The 24,202-nt window shown below is 44.7% G+C and overlaps 1 protein-coding gene across 2 annotated transcripts; it reads left to right on the forward strand.

Annotated features, from left to right (window-relative positions):
- Positions 1 to 1,594: 1,594 nt before the first annotated feature.
- On the forward strand, positions 1,595 to 23,925 carry fn1b (fibronectin 1b). Of its 2 annotated transcripts, XM_086290827.1 has the most exons (45): positions 1,595 to 1,937; positions 2,150 to 2,275; positions 2,482 to 2,613; positions 2,856 to 2,987; positions 3,321 to 3,458; positions 3,542 to 3,688; positions 3,787 to 3,954; positions 4,150 to 4,332; positions 4,508 to 4,684; positions 5,072 to 5,227; positions 5,337 to 5,465; positions 5,601 to 5,744; positions 6,938 to 7,059; positions 7,806 to 7,974; positions 8,064 to 8,240; positions 12,273 to 12,401; positions 12,492 to 12,581; positions 12,671 to 12,865; positions 13,669 to 13,947; positions 14,056 to 14,319; positions 14,423 to 14,517; positions 14,752 to 14,920; positions 15,137 to 15,223; positions 15,391 to 15,582; positions 16,776 to 16,967; positions 17,052 to 17,141; positions 17,693 to 17,959; positions 18,081 to 18,197; positions 18,286 to 18,447; positions 18,535 to 18,690; positions 18,803 to 18,919; positions 19,100 to 19,369; positions 19,463 to 19,650; positions 19,729 to 19,816; positions 19,910 to 20,089; positions 20,175 to 20,264; positions 20,835 to 21,023; positions 21,121 to 21,210; positions 21,595 to 22,031; positions 22,113 to 22,251; positions 22,344 to 22,505; positions 22,592 to 22,717; positions 22,814 to 22,920; positions 23,013 to 23,105; positions 23,237 to 23,925. In XM_086290827.1, exons 1-45 carry the CDS (start codon positions 1,796 to 1,798, stop codon positions 23,312 to 23,314), a joined length of 7,080 nt encoding a protein of 2,359 aa, XP_086146953.1. In that variant the 5' UTR covers positions 1,595 to 1,795; the 3' UTR covers positions 23,315 to 23,925. The 2 variants fall into 2 exon arrangements, with proteins under 2 accessions (XP_086146953.1, XP_086146955.1); XM_086290829.1 differs by lacking the exon at positions 2,150 to 2,275.
- Positions 23,926 to 24,202: the final 277 nt, after the last annotated feature.

Consider the following 24,202-nt stretch of genomic DNA (forward strand, 5'->3'; position numbering starts at 1 on the left):
AATTAAGTCATACCCAAAATGCACCACTCTATGGAGTAAATGTTTCTCTCTTTCAAATATTTATGCGTTCTTTTACACCAGGATCATCCTCCCGAAAATGCATGAGTGCACATTCAGGAAACCTGTTGCACAGCAGTGAATATGGAAGTTGATGTTAAGTAACACTTTAAGGCTCGCCGCTTGAAACTCTCTGGTGTTTCAAGTCTCCACGCTTTGGCGCTGTTGCACATGTGGAAAGAATTCAGAGGCTTTTTTCAAACAGGGGAGATTGGTGACTCAGTTGCACTCACTGTGCTTTTGGCTTTTGCTGTTTTTCTTCCTCTGTTTCCCAAAAAACATCTGCTTGCTGTTTAATTCTTCAGTCCTCTGGTATAACTTGTTCCTTGAACCTGAGGCAGGAATTATTACAGTCCGCAGTCGCGCACACAGTAGCTGCTCTCCTGACCAGACCCATGAGTAACAGCTCATGCAGCAGGACATGTCCAAAACAGCACAATGTGCTCTGGTTTACTGTTTCCGCCCACCTTGGAAATGTTATTTCACTTCATTTTTGAGATATTTAATATGAATATATATATTTTATTTCATGTCATGGAAATTAACTAATATATATATATATATATATATATATATATATATATATATATATATATATATATATATATATATATATAAAGTAAAGATACGTGTGTTTTGATTCCCCAGGATCACACCAGATTTGAGGTAATTTGGTAACATTTGGGTTAACATGATTTCATTAGGTAAAAGAATGTGGTTATAAAACACCACATGTGCATCCAATGATGAATGTACTTCTTAACATTTAGAGGAACATAATTTTTTTTTTTTTAAAAAGAAAAGAAAAATAGCAGTAGGCTTATCCATTTAATCCTTAAAGAATTCTGGTATTTTAAAGTTACTTACTTTTAAGTATTTTCGAAAAGAAGCATCAGTTTTAGGAATAAAGATAAGATTAAAACAAAATCACGTAACATTAAAGAAAAAATGATGATTATACCAGATGTTATAGCATGGACAAAAAATATACGTCTGTGAACTCCGTGAGCAGACATGGTGGAGGCATAAAGTTCCACTTTTTGTTACTTATCGACTCTGTGCCAAGCTGGGTAAAATTCACATACTGCAGTTTTATTTTTTTTTAAATTATAATTTAATGTAAAATATGTTCAATCCGTAGTTTAGATCCATAGGTCCCAATAGCTGCACAAATCCATGTAGGAGAGTGGTGTGGGAATTATAGAAACTATAGCATGAGGCCATTACTGTGTAATTCTGGGATTACAGTATAACAAATGTTATGGGCATTTCTTTCTCCTTCTTCTTTTTTTTGCGGTTATGTAAGACTCGCACTGAATTGTTGCGCCTCAACGTGACTTCCCAACCCTACACAGGGCAGCACGTGTGCAGATGAACAGATTACAGAAGCTTATTTATCTTCATTGCTTGATGTTTTTTCTTCAAAATGAGGATTATAAGTATTGTTCACACTTTGTCGGGCGGGTCTTCCAGTCTCCCGTTAAACCCCTCCTCTGCTGCTGTGGCGGTCCCAGTATATAACCAGCGCGCAGCCCTCTGCTAGGTCTGGCGCACCAGCTGCGATTCGGCCAAGTGAACTGCCGAGAAGGAGCAGCCGAGGTAGCTGAGAATAAGGGGCAGGAACCAGCTCTCTCCAAGCCCTTTAATACTTCACTTGCTTTTTTTTACTTTTTGCTATTGCTTTTTTTACCATCATCTAAGTTTTTTCTGCTTTTCATTGAAATATCCGTTCCATAAGATGAAGGGTAGCCCGCTCACAGGGTTACTGCTTGCGCTGTGCGTAAGCAGCGCAGTTCACGGCTTGCCAAAGAAGAACAAAAGACAAACTGGCCAGTATCAGGTGTATCCCGAGCTTCACGATACATCGGCTATTAATCCAGGTTGGTACAAGAACTTATTCTTGAATTCAGGGGGCCTGACTGTGTAACTTCATGCATTAGAAAGGTATTTCTAGTGCGTTTTGTGTTAAATGAAAACAACAACAACAAAGAAACACGTGATTTCGATATGTTTCTTTCCATGTGAGCCAAAGCAAACAAAAAGATTAATGTTCATTCTACTGTTAAAATGTTTAATAATATATTATTTGTAGTCGGCTGTGAGGAAAACGGTCGCTCATACAGAGTGAACGAACAGTGGGAGAAACGTTACCTTGGTAGCACGTTGGTGTGCACCTGCAGTGGAGCAGCAGGCATCAAGTGTAAAACTAAGCCTGAAGGTTAGTGCGTCTTTGTAGTGCACTATCACTTGTTTCACGACTCTTGTGTTGATCCCGACAAGTGAAAAACAAAACACACACAAAAAGCAACGAATACACGGAGAAAGGCACAGATGTTGTGCGTTTTTACGCAGCAAGAGAAGACTCCAGAACAGCTTCTCGGTAAGAGCCTCTTTAACTTTGTGCTGTTTGTTTTTTCCTCTCAGTGGAGGAATCCTGTTATGATAAGTACAATGACCGGACATACCAGGTGGGTGAAACCTATGAGAGATTACATGAGAGGATGACTTGGGACTGCACCTGCATTGGTTCCGGCAAGATCAGCTGCACAATAGCGCGTGAGTTCCTAGAATACCAAATACTAACCTTGTTGAAACAGCATAATGTGCTGGAGTGGTATGTCTTAGCATGGTAGTTTTTTCTTTGTCAAAGTGCATGACACACATGGCAATACCTCTGCATGGTTCAGTTTATTCCTGAAATTAAGTTTTAATTATTGAACCAGAATTTGTATATGTGTGCCATCTCGCATATACAAGAGGTCTTTGAAATCAGCAAGTTCACATTTTGTCATTCACAGATCGATGCCACGATGGTGGGAGGTCTTATAAAATCGGGGACACTTGGCAGAGGCCTCATGACACCGGTGCCTACATGTTGGAGTGTGTGTGTCTTGGAAATGGCAAAGGAGAGTGGACATGCAAACCTCTCGGTGAGCAGGGCAGAAAAGAAAATTTCACAAATGAACTATGAAAAGCAGACAAATGTAAAATATTGCAAAAGATCAAAGTTTATATATTCATCATACACACAAACATGGATGCACACACACACATTTCCCAGAAGCGTAACTCTTTGATACCACTGCAAATATTTGACATGAGTCCAGTCAAACAAGATAAGCGAGTGAGACAGCATGTCCTCTGATTTGCTCATCTTTCACTCCAGCTATTGATTTTTGTTTGGTTTATGTCTAATACAAATTGCCCAGTGTGATTTAGATTCTGCATATTCAGTAAATCAAAATTTGTTTATTTTTCTGCAGGGGAAAGGTGCTATGACAATAGCTTAGCTGCCACGTATGCTGTAGGAGACACCTGGGAGAAGCCATACCAAGGCTGGATGATGCTGGATTGCACCTGTATGGGCGAGGGGAATGGACGCATCACATGCACCTCAAGAAGTAAGCAGAATCCAAACATACACAAGCACAAATGCAAGCTTTTCTTCAGGGGCAGCTACTAACCACTGTTGTACACCAACCAGACCGCTGCAATGACCAGGATACAAGGAGGTCCTACCGTATTGGAGACACATGGACGAGGACTGACACAAGCGGACATCGCCTGCAGTGTGTGTGCCTAGGAAACGGCAGAGGAGAATCAAAGTGTGAAAGACACAGCTCAGGAAGAGGTGAGACTTGTAAATCAGAAACCAGTGCTCAACAAGAGCTCTGAGCTTGTCGCTGTTAACAGACCTGACGTTGGTTGTTTTTTAAAATGTGTTTACAGCCAGAGTTGTGTTGACCCCAGTCCGGCAGCTTGAGCTTCCCGCTGAGAGAACCTGTCGCACCGACTCTGGAGCCTACTACTACGATGGACAGCGCTGGATCAAAAACCAGGGCAGCAAACAGATGCTCTGTACCTGTTTGGGCAATGGAGTCAGCTGTCAAGAATGGGGTGTGTACCAGAAGCAAATAAAATTGGGTATTTTAATACAGAAGTCTTGAGGCTGGCTCAAGTGGCTCTTGGAGTCAATCCCAGAGAAATTGCAGTCTTTTGTAATTTTCTGTTGGTTCCATTCAGCTCTGCATGTTGCTCTTTGAATGGTATACTGAAGTCATTTTTCCCACCCTCCCTCCCCTTTTCCCACAGAGGCCAGGAACCAGGTGTACGGTGGGAACTCTGATGGCCAACCCTGTGTATTCCCCTTTGTCTTCATGGGGAAGACCTACTACTCTTGCACCTCAGATGGACGTTCAGATGGGCAGCTGTGGTGCTCTACAACCTCAGACTATCAGAGAGACCAGCAGTACTCTTTCTGCACTGAAAAGAATGGTGAGACTCAGGAACATAGATGTAAACGGCAACTTTGTCCCAAAAATTGATGTGCAGTTACTGTTGTCTAGCATCTTTAGTTTATCCACTCACATAATAAAGATTGTGTGAATAATTGTGTGGTTAGAGCCAATTAAGCATGCATTAACTTGTATGTGTACTTTCTTGAATCCAGCAATTGTGACAACACGGGGTGGGAACTCCAATGGGGCCCTGTGCCACTTTCCCTTCCTCTACAGCGGTCGCAACTACACCGATTGCACCACCGATGGGCGCCGTGACAACATGAGATGGTGTGGCACCACCTACGACTATGATTCAGAACAGCGTTTTGGATTCTGTCCCATGGCTGGTGAGTGTGTTTGCTGTTTTTCTCATTTGAAGGTACTGAACTGGTATATTGTTATATAACACAGCTGGGCATTTAAATACTTTTGCCATTTTTGTTCCGATTGCACAAAATGCTTTTTGTCTTCTTCTCATCAAGTCGTTTCTCACAGACTATAATGATGATTTGGTTGCAAGGTTCACTTGTAGACAATTGGGGAGTAAATAATTGGCACTTAAAGAGGTCATGGGAGAGTGATGATGCTATTAAGGCTGTTACGTAACAGTAACATACAAATTCTGGGTTGAAGTGGACCAAGAAAAACTCTGTGTCTGGACATACGCAGCACCATGTGAATGTATACATGTACCAACACACTGATAGCTTTTTTATGTTTCCTTCTGTAATTAGCTCATGAAGAGGTATGCACCACCAGTGATGGAGTGATGCGCCGTGTGGGCGACAAGTGGGACAAACGCCATGACGTCTTGGGTCACATGATGCAGTGCACATGCCTGGGAAACGGCCGTGGGGAGTGGAACTGTATTGCTTACTCACAGCTTTTAGGTCAGAGGGCTAAATCTAACAAAACCTTTTATATTTTGTCTTCAAATACTTTGCGAATAATGTGAAAGTTTAAATAATTCATCTTCCTGTCTTTTCTCTGTGCATCCAGATCAGTGTATAGTTGATGGTTTGACCTATGAAGTTAACCAGGAATTCACCAAGCGCCACGACCAAGGCTACATGATGAACTGCACCTGCTTCGGACAAGGACGTGGATACTGGAAGTGTGACGCTATTGGTACGTTCACGGCTCGTTACTGATTGGCTTTTTGGGGACTAAATACTGAGAACTGCTGCAGCTTCAGAAAAACAACCCCGCTGTCGTCTGTCCCATCTGCTCCACTCTTTTGTCTCCTTGTGTTTTCTGCAATAGATCAGTGTCAAGAACCACAAACCAGGACGTTCTATCAGATCGGCGAGACGTGGGACAAAGCCATCCATGGCATCTACTACCGCTGTTATTGTTATGGCAATGGGATTGGAGAAATGAGATGCGAGCCCCAGCAGACCTACCAAGGTAAAAATGCACAGCTCTGTTTTAAAAGTCCACATGTTCTGAGTCATAGAGAGTACATGAAAGATGGGAGTAGCTACTTTTGATACCCTTTGATTTTTTGGACTGCCATTCTGAATGCTTAGTTTTGGCATTTTAGGTGTTCCACCGTGGCCAGATCGACTTATTCAAAATAGTTTCTTCAGCATCTAAGGGACTTCTGTGGTCAAAAATGAGCCAGAATGTAAACAAACAGGTAGAAAATTTAGCCTGAAGAACATCCTAAACCTAAAGCTTTTCTCATTTGTAACCATTGGTCTGAATGTCCTTTCTTTTAGCTTTTCCACTGACCTATATGGATTTTGGTGCTCAGTTAATGTTTGCTGTACTAAACCAACTCCCATTAATTATTGACTTCCTCCCACTTAATCCTAACCTTGCCAGACAGGTGGAGGGAAGTGGGAGTTTGTGGGTTTCTTTTTATTGCGTAACTTTAAAGTCTGCCGAATGTTGAAATTTTGGCAAGCTGGAGGCACCCTGTCTGTCTGATGCTGAATGATGTTTTGTTGACTTGCTAAGCTGGAACAAGGTGAATTGCTGAACAAGGGAGAGGGGCTTAGAAGGCAGTCACTTCCTGCCTGGGGGAATTTGTACTGCTTTGTGAGCCTTGAATCAAACAACACTGACCTTGCTAAATGAATCTCACGCAATCAGGAAGTCCTATATCTATCTATCTATCTATCTATCTATCTATCTATCTATCTATCTATCTATCTATCTATCTATCTATCTATCTATCTATCTATCTATCTACCTACCTACCTACCTACCTACCTACCTACCTACCTACCTACCTACCTACCTACCTACCTACCTGCCTGCCTGCCTGCCTGTCTGTCTGTCTGTCTATCTATTTATGGGTGTGTGTGTGTTCTCTAGGGAACAGAGACGAGATAAACCATGATGAATATAGTATGCAGACGTTATATCTGACTTGAAAATGTCTGTGGGTGTTTGAGCTGGTTTAGCATCGTCTGGTGGTTTGATTCTGTCCCCGAGCAATGACGCCCTCTGACAGAACTCACCGAAAAGTAGCCAACTTTCACCCACACTCCCTACACACAATGCTGTTAAGTTATGTGAAAAAAAATCTTCTCACTTCCACCCTTTCCTTTACTCCTGATGTCTTCTCCTAAATCTTTTTTTTTTCTCCTTAGATGGCCGCAGACCAATCCAGGTGATCATCACAGAGGCTGGGAAACAGTCCGACTCTCGCCCTATTCAGTGGAACGCCCCTTCATCTGTTCAGATCACCCAGTACATCCTGAAATGGAGAGTTGTGAGTCTCACTTTCGCTTCCCTCGGTTACAAATTGCCTCCAGAAATGAAAGCGAGTCGTATTTCTTTGCTCAAAATTGGGCTTTAATTTTGCTGAATAGTAGCATTTAGTAAAGGCGGATACATTTGTGTTTGAGGGTGAGTGCCTCTGGTGAAGTCTGAAGGTTGAACAAACAAAGTGATTAGAGGGTAAACTTACTTGCCTTTGCAGTCTGTACACGCAGACACCGGTTTTTAGCAGATTCCCAGATAAACATCCAGTGTTGTTGTTTTTTCTCTTTGAAGACCTCAAAGACGTCTTGAGGCAGGTTGAGATGTTAATGAACTTCAACTGAAGTCAAACTTGCTTCCGCTTTATGGGTTTGGACTGTATTTCTTGGACAGCAAAGCCACTCAAAGTCTAAAACCTGCTTGAAAAGTTTATATTTTTCTAACAGTTCAAAGCCAGTTGACATACTCCTAATGGAAGAGCTGACACTGAATGGCTGCCCAGTCTCCAATATATACAGACCACAGGTTTATTTCCCAGAGCTAATTAATGACTCCACTGCACACCCTTTTGATTTATTTAGTCATAACTGTCTTTGCCCACAGGTGGATTTTACCTCATTATAAAGTAAATATAGATGTTTAAATCTCTATTTTTTCCCTAAGCGCTTTTGAAAAGTTCTTGTTGAGTACCTCTTCTTTATCTTCACAGATTAAAAGGTTTAAACTTGTCAACCTCTCGTTATCGCTAATCTGCAGAAAAACACCCGTTCTCCCTGGAGAGAGGTCACCATCCCGGGCAACATCAACTCCTACACCATTAGCGGGCTGCGTCCAGGCATCACCTATGAGGGTCAGCTCATCAGCATTCAGAACTATGGACGCCGTGAGGTCACGCGCTTTGATTTCACTACTAACCTTGGCTCCTGTGAGTATGCTGTACAGCTACATGGCTACACCAAAGCAGCACATCTAAAGAAATATTTAAAATAACGCCATGCTCCTTAATTTCAAAAGTGGAGACATATGAGGGAGAGACGACTGCACCTCCACCTGTGTTGGACATCTCCGAGTCTGTGACAGAAATCACCTCAAACAGCTTTGTTGTATCCTGGACATCAGCTGATACAACCATCTCTGGCTTCAGGGTGGAGTATGAGCTCAGTGAGGAGGGGTCCCAGCCTAAAGTTCTAGGTGAGAGCCTTTGACCATCCCTGAAACCTCCGTAATGCCTCCATATTTCCTGCAGATCAATTCAGTTTTTATTAGATTAGATTAGATTAGATAGAACTTTATTAATCCCTCGGGTGGGTTCCTCTGGGAAATTCGATTTCCAAAAAAAGCACAGCACCGACAGAAGTTACAGAGTTACAGAATATTATATATATATAACACCCAGCGCGCCCCTGCGGGCGGTTTTATCCTTCAAGCTCGGGTCCTCTACCAGAGGCCTGGGAGCTTGAGGGTCCTGCGCAGTATCTTAGCTGTTCCCAGGACTGCGCTCTTCTGGACAGAGATCTCCGATGTTATTCCCGGGATCTGCTGGAGCCACTCGCCTAGCTTGGGAGTCACCGCACCTAGTGCTCCGATTACCACGGGGACCACCGTTACCTTCACCCTCCACATCCTCTCGAGCTCTTCTCTGAGCCCTTGGTATTTCTCCAGCTTCTCGTGTTCCTTCTTCCTGATATTGCTGTCATTGGGAACCGCTACATCGATCACTACGGCCGTCTTCTTCTGTTTGTCTACCACCACTATGTCCGGTTGGTTAGCCACCACCATTTTGTCCGTCTGTATCTGGAAGTCCCACAGGATCTTAGCTCGGTCATTCTCCACCACCCTTGGGGGCATCTCCCATTTTGACCTCGGGACTTCTAGGTTATACTCGGCACAGATGTTCCTGTACACTATGCCGGCCACTTGGTTATGGCGTTCCATGTATGCCTTGCCTGCTAGCATCTTGCACCCTGCTGTTATGTGCTGGATTGTCTCTGGGGCATCTTTACACAGCCTGCACCTGGGGTCTTGCCTGGTGTGATAGACCCCAGCCTCTATGGATCTTGTACTCAGAGCTTGTTCTTGTGCTGCCATGATTAGTGCCTCTGTGCTGTCTTTCAGTCCAGCTTTGTCCAGCCACTGGTAGGATTTCTGGATATCAGCCACCTCCTCTATCTGCCGGTGGTACATACCGTGCAGGGGCCTGTCCTTCCATGATGGTTCCTCGTCTCCCTCCTCTTTCTTGGGTTTCTGCTGCCTGAGGTATTCACTGAGCACTCGGTCAGTTGGGGCCATCTTCCCAATGTATTCTTGGATGTTCCTTGTCTCATCCTGGACTGTGGTGCTGACACTCACCAGTCCCCGGCCCCCTTCCTTCCGCTTAGCGTACAGCCTCAGGGTGCTGGACTTGGGGTGAAACCCTCCATGCATGGTAAGGAGCTTTCTTGTCTTTATGTCAGTGGCTTCTATCTCCTCCTTTGGCCAGCCTATTACCCCAGCAGGGTACCTGATCACGGGCAGGGCGTACGTGTTGATGGCCCGGATCTTGTTCTTACCATTCAGCTGACTCCTCAGGACTTGCCTGACCCTCTGCAGGTACTTGGTGGTTGCAGCCTTTCTAGCGGCCTCTTCATGGTTCCCATTTGCCTGCGGGATCCCCAGGTACTTGTAACTGTCCTCTATGTCTGCAATGTTGCCTTCTGGTAGTTCAATCCCCTCAGTTCTGACTACCTTCCCTCTCTTTGTTACCATCCGACTACACTTCTCCAGTCCGAACGACATTCCAATGTCATTGCTGTATAGCCTGGTAGTGTGGATCAGTGAATCGATGTCTCGTTCACTCTTGGCATACAGCTTGATGTCATCCATGTACAGGAGGTGGCTGACAACTGCTCCGTTCCGTAGTCGGTATCCGTAGCCAGTCTTGTTAATGATCTCACTGAGGGGGTTCAGGCCTATGCAGAACAGCAGTGGGGACAGAGCATCTCCTTGGTAGATCCCGCACTTGATGGTAACTTGTGCTATGGGCTTGGAGTTGGCCTCTAGTGTTGTACGCCACATCCCCATTGAGTTCCTGATGAAGGCTCTTAGGGTCCCATTGATCTTGTACAATTCTAGGCATTCCAGTATCCAGCTGTGGGGCATTGAGTCATAGGCCTTCTTGTAATCAATCCAGGCAGTGCACAGGTTGGTCAGTCTGGTCTTGCAGTCTCGGCTGATTGTTCTGTCTACCAGTAGCTGGTGTTTTGCACCTCTGGTATTCTTGCCAATTCCTTTCTGTGTCCCGCTCATGTATTGACCCATGTGCCTGTTCATCTTAGCCGATATGATGCCTGACAGGAGCTTCCATGTAGTACTGAGGCAGGTTATTGGTCGGTAGTTGGAGGGGACCGGTCCCTTCTTGGGGTCCTTGGGGATCAGGACCGTCCGGCCTTCAGTTAGCCATTCCGGGTGTCTCTCGTTAACTAGCAGCTGGTTCATTTGTGCTGCCAGACGCTCGTGGAGTGCAGTCAGCTTCTTCAGCCAGTAGGCGTGAACCATGTCGGGCCCTGGTGCTGTCCAACTCTTCATACTGGAGACCCTTTCTTGGATATCTGCCACTGTGATGGTTACTGGACCCTGTTCAGGGAGGTCGCTGTGGTCTGCCCTCAGATCCACTAGCCACTGAGCATTGCCGTTATGGGTTGCATCCTTCTCCCATATGCTCTTCCAGTATTGCTCCGTCTCCAGCCTTGGTGGTGCTGTTCTCTTATTGTTCCCTTGCCACTGAGAGTACACCTTTGCTGGTTCTGTGGAGAACAGCTGGTTTATTCTCCTGCCTTCTATCTCTCTGGTGTACCTCCTCAAGCGGCTGGCCAAGGCTGTGAGTCTTTGCTTGGCAGTTTCCAAGGCCTCAGGTATGGACAGCTTGCTGTATTTCTTAGGCACCTTATTTGTCGCACCTTTCTGCAACTCCGTTAGTTGGCTAACCTCCCTCCGTGCTACTTTGATCTTGCCCTCTAGCCTCCTTCTCCATGGAGGGTACTGCCCCTTGTGGCTGTTCAACTTGTAGCCAAGCATCTCACTGATCACTGCTGCCGTATTGTAGATCAGCTTGTTAGTGTCGGTAATCGTGGTTGTAGGTATTGCCCGTAGTGCTGCATTAACATCATCTAGCAGACCTTCTGAGGGTACTTCACGTAATCTTGGTAACCGGCTACGGGGGATCCAGGTTTCAAGCTTGGCCATGATCCTATTTTTCAGGTCAGCTCCTCTCGCACTCAACGATCCTTCTCCTATCGCACTTGGGGCTATGTACCCAATCTCGGGTGGGGGTGATGATATCTCCCCCCTGACCTGGCGTCCTGACTCCTCCTTGCCGTAGCATTTGTGTTGTACCTCGTCAATCTCTAGCTGTGAGAGCAGTCCCCTCTTTCGAATGTTGGAACACTGAGCTACTAGTTGTTTCGCCGTCATTGTGGATGTTGGGTATCGAAGAATCCATAGGTCCCTCATCCTATTCATGTAGCCCCTTCCGCCGGGGTTACTTGCGTAGTAGCATTCCAACAACACCCTGTTTTCGTCCCTTGCCCACCGATGCCTTCTTGTTCCAGTAGCCCACTTTTCGTCAGGGTGCCCTGGTTCCTCAACACCTGACGCGGACCTTGTTGATCCGGGCGACGTCCGAGCCGGCATGCCTTCATATTTATCTGTCTCGCTCATGTCTGCGGTAGGCTTGCTTAGCATAGGGGGTCTAGCCTTAGGACCCTTACTGGATACAGACGCCCCAGGGAGGAATCGAACTTGCGATCCTCTGTTCCAAAGGCGTGTAGTTTAACCACTACGCTATCCAGCTGATATATATATATATATACAGAGACAATATAAATAAAATATACGAAGGGGATAAATAGAGTAAATAGGAATAAAAATAAAAATACAAGTGAATTGCACATTTCAAGTATTGAGTCTATTGCACCGTTGACTATTTACAAAAGTATTGCACAGTGAGGTGAAGAGGCACTACAGCTTAGTTGTTCCCCCCTCCTTTGTCCTCCTGTTTCCCCTCCCTCTCCCCTCCAGGGAGGAGTTAAACAGTCTGATGGCGTGTGGGACAAAGGAGTTTTTAAGTCTGTTAGTTCTTGTCTTTGGGAGAAGCAACCTGTCACTGAACAGACTCTTCTGGTTGTTAATGGCTCTGGGAGGCTCTGCCATTATTATACAGAGTTCTGACTTTTGACTGTGTTCCAGATGTTCCTCGCACATCCACCTCTGTCACCATCAGTAATCTCCTGCCTGGACGCAGATACAACGTCAGCGTCTTCGAGGTCCCAAGTCGGGGGCAGCCCAACCTCATCCTCACTACCTCACAGACCACAGGTAGGAGAAGCTCTCTTCTCCACTGTCGTGATGTTACACTCATAGTCACCAAGTGCGTTTGAAAGAATGATCCTCTCATCCTTTGGGCAGCTCCTGACGCACCTACTAGGCATGTTGTCAATGAAGTGGGAGAAACCTCCATCCAAATCAGCTGGTCCAGACCTCAGGCTCCTATTACTGGTAACAAACCATTTATTTTGTATTTGTTTGAGATATAAATCCTTTTTCTTATCCTGGCTTTGTGTATAACTGTATACTTGTGCCTGCAGGCTACCGTGTGGTTTACACACCATCAGTGGAAGGCAGCAGCACAGAGCTGACCCTCCCAGAGTCAGAGACGTCCGTGACCCTGGTTGACCTTCGCCCCGGTCTGCTTTACAACATCAGCATCTATGCCGTGGAAGAGGACCAGGAGAGTGAGCCTGTTTTTGTACAGGTCAACACTGCTGGATCTCCTACGCAAGGTAGATATAATATGCCTTTTAAACAGAATCAATTCACGAGTTAGCACTGTAAAACTTAATTTTTCTTTTTGTGAAAGATTTGAACAATATGCTGTTCTTTAGATCGCTCAGGATTCTTTTTAGTTGATTCTTAGCCTTTCGGCTGTCTGTGAAGGCTGAACAGATTCAGTTTATACTTGCAGCTGGAGATTCCTTGTAGGGCCTTAGAAAGGGCTTTTCACTGCTCAGTTAAGAGGGCTTGTCAAAACATGGCTTTGTCAAAATGTGCTTTTATGGTTATAGCCGTGCCATTGTAACATTTTTCTTCCTGTCTCCTTAAATATTATGGACCTCAGACTTCTTTTAAATCAGACTTGGCCGCAAAACAGTGACCTCTTTAAACTTAGTTTAAAACACTTAGAAAAGCAAGGATGCATTCATAAATCATTCATAAATCATTCATAAATCATTCTAATATCTTTGAGAATATTTTTAAATGGATTTCCATTTTAGACTCTAAGCTAACAGCATCTATTTTATCTAAGCCAAGTACAATTAAATTAAAGATTTTTAAAAAGCAGCAGTAATATTTGCACCCAATAATGCATATTTAGCTCTGTATACTTATTATATATAACTTAGGTATGAGTTTTATTTTTTTTTAAAGGTTATGTTTTTACCTATGGGGCCTAATAAATGTAAAATAAATATTAAGTTCACATCTGTCTCCAAACATAACCAATGACATAGTAAAAAAACTCCTGAGGAGACTCTAAGGTTTGACTGTGACCCTTGTTAGTCAACTAGCACTCTCCTCTCCACAGAGGTGGTCCAAGCCCCCACAGACCTGCAGTTCTACGAGGTTTCGGATACGAAGGTCACCATCACCTGGACCGGTCCACCCAATGAGGTGTCAGGTTACAGAGTCACTTTCTCCCCCGTTGGGTCTGATGGCACTGACGTAAGGCCCCTGGGGCTGCCTGTCTCCACCAGTGCATACTCTGAGATCACCCACTTGCAGCCAGGCACGCTTTACCGCTTCTACGTCTATGCCATCAACGGCGAAGTGGAGAGTGAGCCTCTTGTAGGAGAAAAGGCTACTAGTAAGTGCCACTTTGGAAAAAAGCCCAAATACATAAACGCAGGGATTTTATCCAAAACACAACAGATCTTTTTTGCCTTACATGTGTTATGCTTTCTGCCTCCTCCAGAACCTGATGCACCCACCGATGTACGCTTCACTGAGATCGGCCCTGACAGCGCACTGATTGTCTGGGAGGCTCCTCGTGCCATTGTCAGTGGTTTCCGCCTTTACCTGAGCATCGAAGGCTCAAGTCCCATTGAAAAGAGGATCCCAGGCAGGGTCACCCAGTACCTACTGAGGAATCTACGTCCAGATACGGAGTACACTGCCACCCTTTACTCTGATCTCGAAAATGAGCTCAGCGAGGGCGTCACCACATACTTTACCACCGGTCGGTATTTGGAGAAACCGAACACAAGTAAAGATGGGAATAAATTGCTCCAATCATTTTAAAATATTGTCCCCCCCCCTTCCCTTTCTTCCCTTTCTTACAGCTCCCCAGATGGGAAATGCTCCCACTTTCAGTACTGAGGTTACCGACACCTCGATCATCGTCACCTGGATACCCGTCCACAGGTTCAGCTACAAGGTTAGCTCATTACATTAAAGGAATCACTGGAGCTGTTCACTAACTACTTATCTCCAAGCAGTGCCCAAGCACATTTAGAAGCTAACTGGTGAACATAGCGGAACCGTAAAGATCCAAAGAGTCTAATATTTACTCTCTGCTGTGGGCAGATTTTAGGCCATTGCTAATTGTTTCTAATTTTTTTTCTTTTAAGCGTATTCTCCAGTTTTTCTCATGTCCGTTTTATTTCCCCAGCTGTCTGTGCTGCCCAGCGAGGAAGGCGAGTCTCCCAGAGAAGAAACCTCTTCCTCTGGACGTGTTTATGTAGATGGTCTGACTCCAGGAACTCAGTACACCTACAGCGTTCAGCCCATCTACAATGGACAGAACCGCGGAAATCCCATCACCCGCAATGTTGTCACTTGTGCGTATCTGTTTTAATTTCACAAATAAAAAGCCAGGCACTGTGGTGACTGCTGAACAAAACCAACTGTAAAACCAGTTGTGTGACCGATCATCCGGTCTGCTCTGAGCTGACAGAGTGCCGTTAAAACCATTTGGTGTGATTTTGTGCCAGATATTTTTTGCTGCGCTGAAGTTTTTTTTTCAATGCGTCATGGTCTGCTGTTTCTTGTTGCAGCTCTATCTCCTCCCACTGACCTCAGACTTGAGTCCAACCCGAACACAGGAGTTCTCACAGCCTACTGGGTAGCCTCCAAAACACCAGGTAAATATTGACTTTGCTCCCCACGCACTGACATCACAGAAGGTCTCTAGACCTTGGCCTTCAAATAGTTTTTTTTCTTTTCACTAGAACAAAAAGCTGTTCCTGGTATTTCCTTTTGATTTCTAATATTAATTCATTAATTTGTTATATTTCCCGTCTCTCTGCAGGTATTACAAGCTACCGAGTGACAAGCAGACCAACCAATGGCCAGAGAGGATACTCCCTTGAAGAGATTGTTGCAGTTGATCAGACCTCAGTTGTTCTAGAGCACTTGACTCTGGGTATGGAGTACAACATCAGCGTGTTCGCTACCAAGGACAATGTGGAAAGCAGTCCAGTGTCCACTATTGTCACAACAGGTAGGAGCCAGAGGAAGTCATTTACACGTGGTAGAAAGCCACAAAGACTAGTGTGTCTGGTTCATCGTGAGGAACAAATGACATAATTTTCCCATTCAATGAAAATGGACCCTGCTACTCCCATCCCCACAGAGCTTGGCCTAGTTTCAGAAGAAACTAAAGCTGCATTAGTTAATTTTTACCCACTAGATAGAAGAATAATGTCATTATGTACAAAAATACACTTACATTTTGAAGTTAGCGAAAAGATTACCCATTTGCACATTTGGTAGCCATGGGACTGTGTGCTGGAGCTCACTATTTGGCAACCAATTTAAATCTAAATGTCAGTGTTCTTTAAGCTCAGTTTTGGTTCAAATGTCTAATGCAGCTTTTTTTTACTGCTAGCATGATTATTGGCTAACTGACCATTTGCATGGAAATCGTGTTTATCACTTGGTAGGGTGAATATTTTTGGGATTTTTTTGCACGTCCATTAGTAGTATTATTACTGCCTTATATTTACCTTTAATTATAATTTTAATTCTGAATGTTTTCCAATCCAGTTATGTGTAATTGTCTTGCATGGTTACTGTTATACCCAGGTTCTCTGAACGCTTTATCGGGAATTAAATGAATGTTCTTGATATAACCAATGAAATAATTGGGGCTTTTCTGTCTGTCTAATTTTGCTTGCGCTTTGCAACATGCCTAACCCTTTCAGACATCCCCGCTCCAAGTCAAATTGACTTTGTCGACGTTACTGACACCACCATTGGGCTACGCTGGATCCCTCTGAACAGTACTACCATTATTGGTTACCGGATAGTGGTAGTAGCTTCAGGCCAGAGCTTGCCAATTTTTCAAGATATGGTGGAAGCATCTGCTGGTTATTACACGATTCGTGGTTTGGAGCCCGGTGTGGACTATGACATCAGTATCTTCACTGTTACAGAAGAGGGGGACAGCGAGCCGGCCACACACACAAAGCAAACGCATGCTGGTGATTTATTCTTTCAGTCCATCACTGGGGAGGGGTTGGGTCTTGATCTGAGGCAGCTTTATTCTTTTTTAAGTGTGCCACACTGCAGTAAATATCTGAATTTAATCATTTCTCTGATATTTTCTTTGTGCCACTGGAAGTCGTCCGTTATTTTCTTAAACTCATTGCGTTACCAGTGATAGCTATAGCTTATAACGCCTCATTTTTACAGCCATTCCAGCTCCCACCAACCTGCAGTTTGGAGGAGTGGGCCCTGACCACATTAGGGTGACTTGGTCAGTCCCCAGAATTGCCACACCAAACGACATCTCTCGGTTCGTTATCCGTTATCACCCTGTATCCACTGATAATGACATCAAGGAGGTCAATGTTGGAGGAGCTACCAACACCTACTTGCTGCAAAGTAAGAAGAACTCAGAGGCTTGAAAAGGCAAAATGACTTGTGCTCCATCTCGAACAATACTAATTGTACCAATCATCTTCACAGACCTGCAGCCCAACACTGACTATCGTATCAGTGTGGTGTGTGTGTATGGTGAACGAGAAAGTAGACCAGCCACAGGGACTCAAAAAACCAGTGAGTATCTACACAGGTGGCCTCACAGAAGAACCAAGGGTGTTGCAAATAAAAGATGGCTGTAGCCCCCGAGTCTGAAATGTCCATCATTTTTCTAATGATGGGCGGGGGGAAACTTAAAAGAAGCATACGAGTCTATAAAGATCCCAATTCTCACTTCACTGGTATTAGTTTATTATCTCAGTCACTAGTTTCTTGATGTGATGTTCATTAGGGTAAAAAGGGTGTTAAACGAGAGTGTGAATACAGTGTGATTGACAAGATGTACGAGTGCGTAATATCCTGCAGAATAAACTACAACAGAATAACTACAATGCTACTATAAATAATATCAACAATAAATATTTGGTCTCTTATTCCAGAGTTACCTAATCTGTTTAAAGCTTGCCTGCATTTGGTGACTTTTTGTTTGATTTTTATTAATATCAGTTGATCCATTTCACATATTTTACATTAACGTTTGCTTATTTCTACTAGAAAGACTGTATTTGGCATTATCTTTGTATATAACTGAAAATGTATCTCAGTTTTTCACTACATTTTTCTTCCAGCGCTGGATTCCCCGACTGGCTTGGACTTCTCCGACATTCGGACCGACTCCTTTACAGTTCACTGGCAAGCTCCACAGGCTAGAATCACGGGCTACCGAATCCGCTATCAGAAGACCAGTGGTGGACATGCCAAGGATGAGAGGCTCCCCCCAACCAGAACCCACTACACTTTGACTGGACTGTCACCTGAAACCGAGTACATGATATATGTGTATGCTGTGAGCAGCAGCCAGGAGAGTCAGCCTCTGACTGGCACACAGGCAACAAGTGAGTCCCACCTATTCTTTTAGTTAGTGGGCGTGATCATTCCTCATCTGTTTTAATGGTTTTTTTCCCTCCATAATTATCCTCTGTGATTTTCTCTATTCTGTTATTTAATGTTTTTCAGTCTCTGATTCGCCCACTGACCTAGTGGTAACAAGATCCACCCCAACCGCCGTCACCATACGCTGGGATGCTCCCTCTATCTCAGTGAGAAACTACAGGATCACCTATGCAGGAACAAGTCTGTACATTTTATTTTTGAATTCTTGGTTTCCTCTAACGTCAGCCACACAAGTTTAACACTTGGGCCTTCTTTACTGCCCTCTCAGGTGGCGAGACTCCTCGGGAGATTAATGTCCCAGGCACTCAGACCACTGCCACCATCACCGGACTGAATCCCGGCACTGAATACACCATCACAGTCTATGCAATTAGCGGACGAGGCGATAACCCCGCCACCAGTGTTCCCGTCTACATAACACACAGGACTGGTACAGAAATACGGGAAAATTTTTGGAAAAGCAACTTAATGTTGAGTGTTTATGGTAAATCTAAAGCTTTATCCATTGTTCCTTTAGATATCGAGGCCCCCCCTGACATGCGGGTGGCTGATATAAGTGACAATGCCATCACAGTACGTTGGTCTCCTGCTCGGGGACCAATCAGAGGCTACAGAGTCACAAGTATTCCCAAAAATGGCGTGGGACCCTCGTACTCGGAGGATTTGGCTCCTGGTAAGGCCTGCAAGGAATGCCAGATGCTCACAATCAGATTGCCATGATGATTTAATTTTTCACACACAACACTCATCATCTTATTGGCTCCTTTTCTGCTCTCCTGTTACAGATCAGACCGAGGTGACTTTCACGGGTCTGATGCCCACTGCTGAGTATCTTGTGAGTGTCTATGCCCTGGGAAATAATGGACAGCCGTCTTCCCCGCTAATAGAAAATGCAGTCACTGGTTAGTCTCACTTAATTCACTTCTCTTTCAGCTCTAACTTTATTTGTCCGGATTCCCTTGCACTATGTTAGAGCTATACTCGGCAGTTTTGCTACAGGAAATTCAGGTAAATTTCCTCCAAAGCCAACAGGAAAAATCTATTTAGCACTGAGGAATCTTCCTGTTCCTCTTTTTCTGCAGCTATGGACCGTCCGAAGGAGCTCACCTTCTCTGACATCGACTCCACCTCCATGCGCATCTCCTGGGACAGCCCAGACGGCGCAGTAACGTCATACCGTGTCTTGTACACCAGTGCAGAGGAAGGTGAGAGAGAGCTGCGCCCAGCACCCAGAGGGGACCAGGACAGTGTGGTGCTGAGAAACCTTCGCCCTGGAACAGAGTATACTGTTAAGGTCATCGCCCTCCATGACCGAGCACCCAGCTCACCGTTGGTGGGAACTCAGGCCACAGGTAGCGCTAAGCAGAAATACACCAAAGCATTTGTCTCCATTTGATATCCCCGTCTTAAAACTTTGGCCTTGACACTGTGTCTTTGTGCTTCAGTAATCCCTGCTCCCACCAACTTGGCGATCTCTGAGGTCAGTCCTTCCTCCTTCACTGTGTCATGGCGAGCTCCAGACGCGCGCCTGACCGGCTACCGTGTAGTCGTGAGCCCCAAGAACATCAACAGCCCTCACAGAGAAATGAACGTTGCTCCGGACACCACTCGTGTTGTGGTGCCAGGGCTCATGGTAAGCAGAGTTCATGTGTGAATCTTTACATGGATCCACAATGGGTCAGTGAGTAAATATGAACTGTGTACTGTGTAGGTGGCAACCACATACCAGGTGCAGGTTTACGCTCTGAAGAACACAATCACAAGCAGACCAGCGGAGGCAGAAGCCACCACGCTGCAAGGTAACGTGCTGCGCCATAAATGGACACATCTGCAGACCTCACTCGTGGTGTAACTGATCCTTTTAAAATTGCTTCTGTTTCACCTCAACGCAGCTTTGAGTGCTCCTCGCCACGTGCGCGTCATCAAAGTAACGGATAGGTCTTTCACACTGACCTGGCGTTCCAAGCTGGAACCTTTCACTGGTTTCCTTATTGAAGCCATTCCCCAGAGTGGATCGTATCCCACCATCACCAAGACCATCCCAAGTGAAGCTTACACCTACACCCTCACCGGTACGCCACACTTTAACGCATTTAAGGTCTTAAAGAGTGATTTTGGAGCTTCAGTCTTGCTTTAAAGTGTGTTTTTGTGTTGTAGGTTTGCGGCCCAACACTGTTTACAATGTTAACATGTACACTCTGAGTGGGAACACAAGGAGCGACCCATTCACTCTCAGAATTCAAACAGGTAATGCAAAAATCCAGGTTTAAAAACTGCTTCTTTTTTTTTTAAAACAAATGTTAATTTCAGTGTAATATTCTGGTTTTTGATTTCTGTCATTACATAATGTTACAGTACACTGATCTGCACATCACAGTTTGCTGCCAGGTTTCCTTAAGTTATGTAATTCAAGAGACAACTGCAACTAGAAGAGGCAGAAGCATGCGAGGTTTCCTGACCTGTTTGGGGCTAGCAGCTTGAGGTCACCTAAATCTCTGGCAGTTTTGCATTTTTAATCTGATTGCGTACATCAGTTTTTCAAAGATTAAAAAATCACACTCGTGATGTAGAGGTCACAGAAATGCATGTATCAGATATGATACTTCTGGCATTACAGCGTTAAAGTGAGAAATAATTTGTAATTTTACAGCCAAAATTACAAAATAAATCCAGGCTGCTTGTATGATCTTACATCTTGATAATGGGTTAAGTGACAACAAATGCAGCTTCAGCCTCACACAAGTCACATCCTAGTTTGCACACACAGAGAAAAAAAATAGCATTCGGGCAGTTTAACAGCCGTATTTGTCCTTACAGTTGACCCGCTGGTCCAGGCGCCCACCAACCTGCAGTTTACGTCCGTCACCCCCTACTCCATCTCCTTCACCTGGCAGCCACCTGCCACGCAAATCACAGGATACTATGTCACCTATGAAGAGTCAGGAGGAAGACCACAGGAGCTTTTCCCAAGACCCCACGCTGGCCAAAACTACGCCACCATCGATGGTACGTACTTTTATTTGACATTTAAAGCTTCACGCAGGATTATCCTGACATACCAATTACGTGTGGAAAAACAACAGTTTTCCTTTTCTTTGCTCAGATCTAAGACCAGACACGGAGTACATCATCAAGATCATCGCCATCCAAAACACGCAGAGAAGCACACCTCTGGTGGGCAGGAGCAGGACTCGTGAGTACTTATACTGATACTTTTTTCTCTGTATGGTGACAAATGTGAAGTAAAAAGGATCCATTCAGAGTTCGAGTCAGTTACTGGTAAGATTAAGGGGTGAAACGGCAGCTTTCATCTGCTCAGCTGGAGCTGTATGAAGCTTTAGCTCAAGTGTGTTTCCAAAATCTAAAACGATAATACCCACTTTGTTATTTTGAATGTCCTCGCAAATGTCATTCAAAATATCTTGTGTGTTTGTAATAGTGCATTATGACACACTTTGCAGTGAGTTGCATTGCTACGTATCCGTCATCCCTTTTGGCTGAGATGTGTTAGAGCTGCTCTGCTTTAACTCCCCCTCGTCTAACCTGCTTGCTTCCGTAACCTCGTCTCTCCCGCCAGCTCAAGACCCCTTGCTTCCTTTGCCTCTGCCCCAGCCTAACCGCCCTGGAAATGGCAGGCTGGATGTGCCTGAATCTCTGGACAACAACGTCCAGTTAGTGGGCACCAATAGCCAGGATGGGTTTGGTGATCAGAGCCAGCATGTGGAGTACACAGAGTACAACAACAATGGAGACAACGGATATAATCGGAATCCACTTTCTCCCTATGGCCAAGTTCGTGAGCCCCTGGTGTTTGTGCCCCTTCCTGATGCAGAAGGCCGCAGAAAGCCCATTGTGAAGCTAAACATGCCCATTGGACCCATACTCTTTAACGAGACAAGTGTGCCGCTGGAGGCCCAAACTCAGACCACCGTCTCCTGGAAGCCTTATAGGCAGAGCAATGCCTACCTGGTGTCCTGTCATCCCATCACACAGCTAAATGAGAAGATGTTCCAGGTAAGGGGCCAGTCCATTATTCAATTATTCTCATTATTCCCATTTATGAGAATAAGCTATGATTTCTTCCTCTCTACCCAGGTCCGCCTGCCAGGCACAGCCACTACTGCTACCCTGCTAGGACTCACTCCCGGAGCAGACTATAACGTTATTGTGGAGGCACTCCTGGGGGCCCTAAAACACAAGATTCTGGAGCAGACAGTGACTGCTGGAAACACAAGTAAGCTTCCAGCTGTGATGTATCTGATTATTAAAGGAAACTGAATGAAGCCCATCGTGGTTAATTTTTCCCCCACTTTCTTCTTCCTTCAGTTACAGAGGGAGATTCCTCAAATAAAGACACGTGCTATGATGCCTTTACTGCCACCCATCACGACGTCGGTGCTGAATGGGAGCGGATGTCTGAGACAGGCTTCAAGCTGTCGTGCAGGTGTCTGGGCCTGGGCAGCGGCCACTTCAGATGTGATTCATCAAGTAGGTTTTTAGGGTATCTTTCCCCAATACGTGTACATGGATGGAAATTGAATAAGTTTCACTCGGTTACTGTATGTTCTTCTCAGAGTGGTGCCACGACAATGGCAACAACTACAGAATTGGAGAGAAATGGGACCGTCGCTCAGAGAACGGGAACTTAATGAGCTGCACTTGTTTAGGAAACGGCAAAGGAGAGTTTAAGTGTGAACCGCGTAAGGCCTCTTTAACTTTTTAATTGAAATGTTCTGTGGCTGTTACAAAGTGAATGAGCTGCGTGTCATTTTTAACCCAAATATCTATTCACGCAGATGAGTCCACGTGTTACGATGATGGCAAAACTTACCGGGTGGGCAACCAGTGGCAGAAGGAGTACCTGGGTTCTATTTGCACCTGCACGTGCTTTGGAGGACAACAGGTAAGACACGTGAGCCTTCCTCGTGTTCTCGTTACATCATACGGGATCATCCAGAAGAGGGCGTGGTTAAATGCTTTTCTTGCCTTTATTAGGGCTGGCGATGCGAGAACTGCAGGAGACCAGGTGGCGATGTCGATGTCGGTCTGCTGCAGCCAATCAGATATGGAGACAACACACTGCGCAAAGTAAGTGAAATGTATTGAAAATCAGGAGACATAATACAAACTGTAAATATCAGTTTTCAAATTGGAGTAATCTGTTGTGTAACAGTCTGCACGTGTCAAAGTTTAAAACTGTGCCACTGTTCATCCTCCAGAACATTCACTGCCCCATCGAGTGCCTCCGGCCTGAACTGCTGGCAGATGCACACGTTCCTCACAATCCTCGGGAATGATGAGCTGGTCATCTGACATCTGCTTTGCTCCCTTACCGTCAAGTTGCTGCACTGTCTCACCTTGTAGAAGCCACGCTGTCTGCAATGAAACAAACTAAGTGCCTTATCACATTGCTGACACATTGCCCTGCTGCCCTCATCATTAATCTTCACTTGAGTCTATTCACTGTCGACTTCCAGGCTTGTGATGTATTAGAAACAGAAACCCCCAACTTTCTAAAGTTATTTAGAACTTGTCCAGTCAGATTTACACATCTGTCAAGTTGGCATTTGTTTCCCATTTAATTTTTTTTTCTTTTCCAATTATATCCTGACCAAAACCCATAAAGTACGCACTGTGCTAAAAAATGTAGTTGTTACCAGTGTTGCTGAAACTGTCCTCAAAAATGTGCTTCTCTTTTCTGTAGCCCCTCTTCCATTACAGAGGGGTCGCACTGTGTGTGATTGACACATTCTGAAGTTCTGGTAATTTATCCCTTTGATCTCATCGTGTGAATGTGTTGAACAAGGATGTGAACCGTTCTATTTTTGTACTTTGTGCCAAAGTGTTTCTACCGATGACAAATAGAAGTCCCTTATTTTAATAAAGCTGGAGAGATTCTTAAACATTACCACGGTGTTGTGTTTTCTTATTAGGGTTGGGGGGTGGGTTAAGGTGCCAACAATAAGCTTACAATGGCAAGAAAAAATATTTGCCCTCTTCCTGTTTTCTGCATATTTGTCACACTTACATTTTCAGGTTTTTGATTATTCATATTTTGCATTTATTCATTTATCCAAATCTGGTTGGCCCCATGTGAAAAATGTATTGCTCCCTTTGCTGAATCGTGATTTAACTAACCACTTTTTCACGCTAGTTCAATTTTGCTGAACGACTCACTGCAATCC

The sequence above is a fragment of the Aulonocara sp. 'chitande type north' Nkhata Bay genome, linkage group LG1 (assembly GCF_057382095.1).
Source record: "Aulonocara sp. 'chitande type north' Nkhata Bay isolate Kocher_YH1m ecotype deep benthic linkage group LG1, A_spYH_male_GT1.1, whole genome shotgun sequence".
Taxonomy (NCBI): domain Eukaryota; kingdom Metazoa; phylum Chordata; class Actinopteri; order Cichliformes; family Cichlidae; genus Aulonocara; species Aulonocara sp. 'chitande type north' Nkhata Bay.

Bases quoted from the DNA above. Each gene is read 5' to 3' on its own strand.
- fn1b (XM_086290827.1), top strand. From the start codon at position 1,796: ATGAAGGGTAGCCCGCTCACAGGGTTACTGCTTGCGCTGTGCGTAAGC. The intron at 7,060-7,805 runs GTGAGTCTCACT...GCTAATCTGCAG, and splicing joins ACATCCTGAAATGGAGAGTT to AAAAACACCCGTTCTCCCTG. The intron at 22,921-23,012 runs GTAAGACACGTG...TGCCTTTATTAG, and splicing joins CGTGCTTTGGAGGACAACAG to GGCTGGCGATGCGAGAACTG.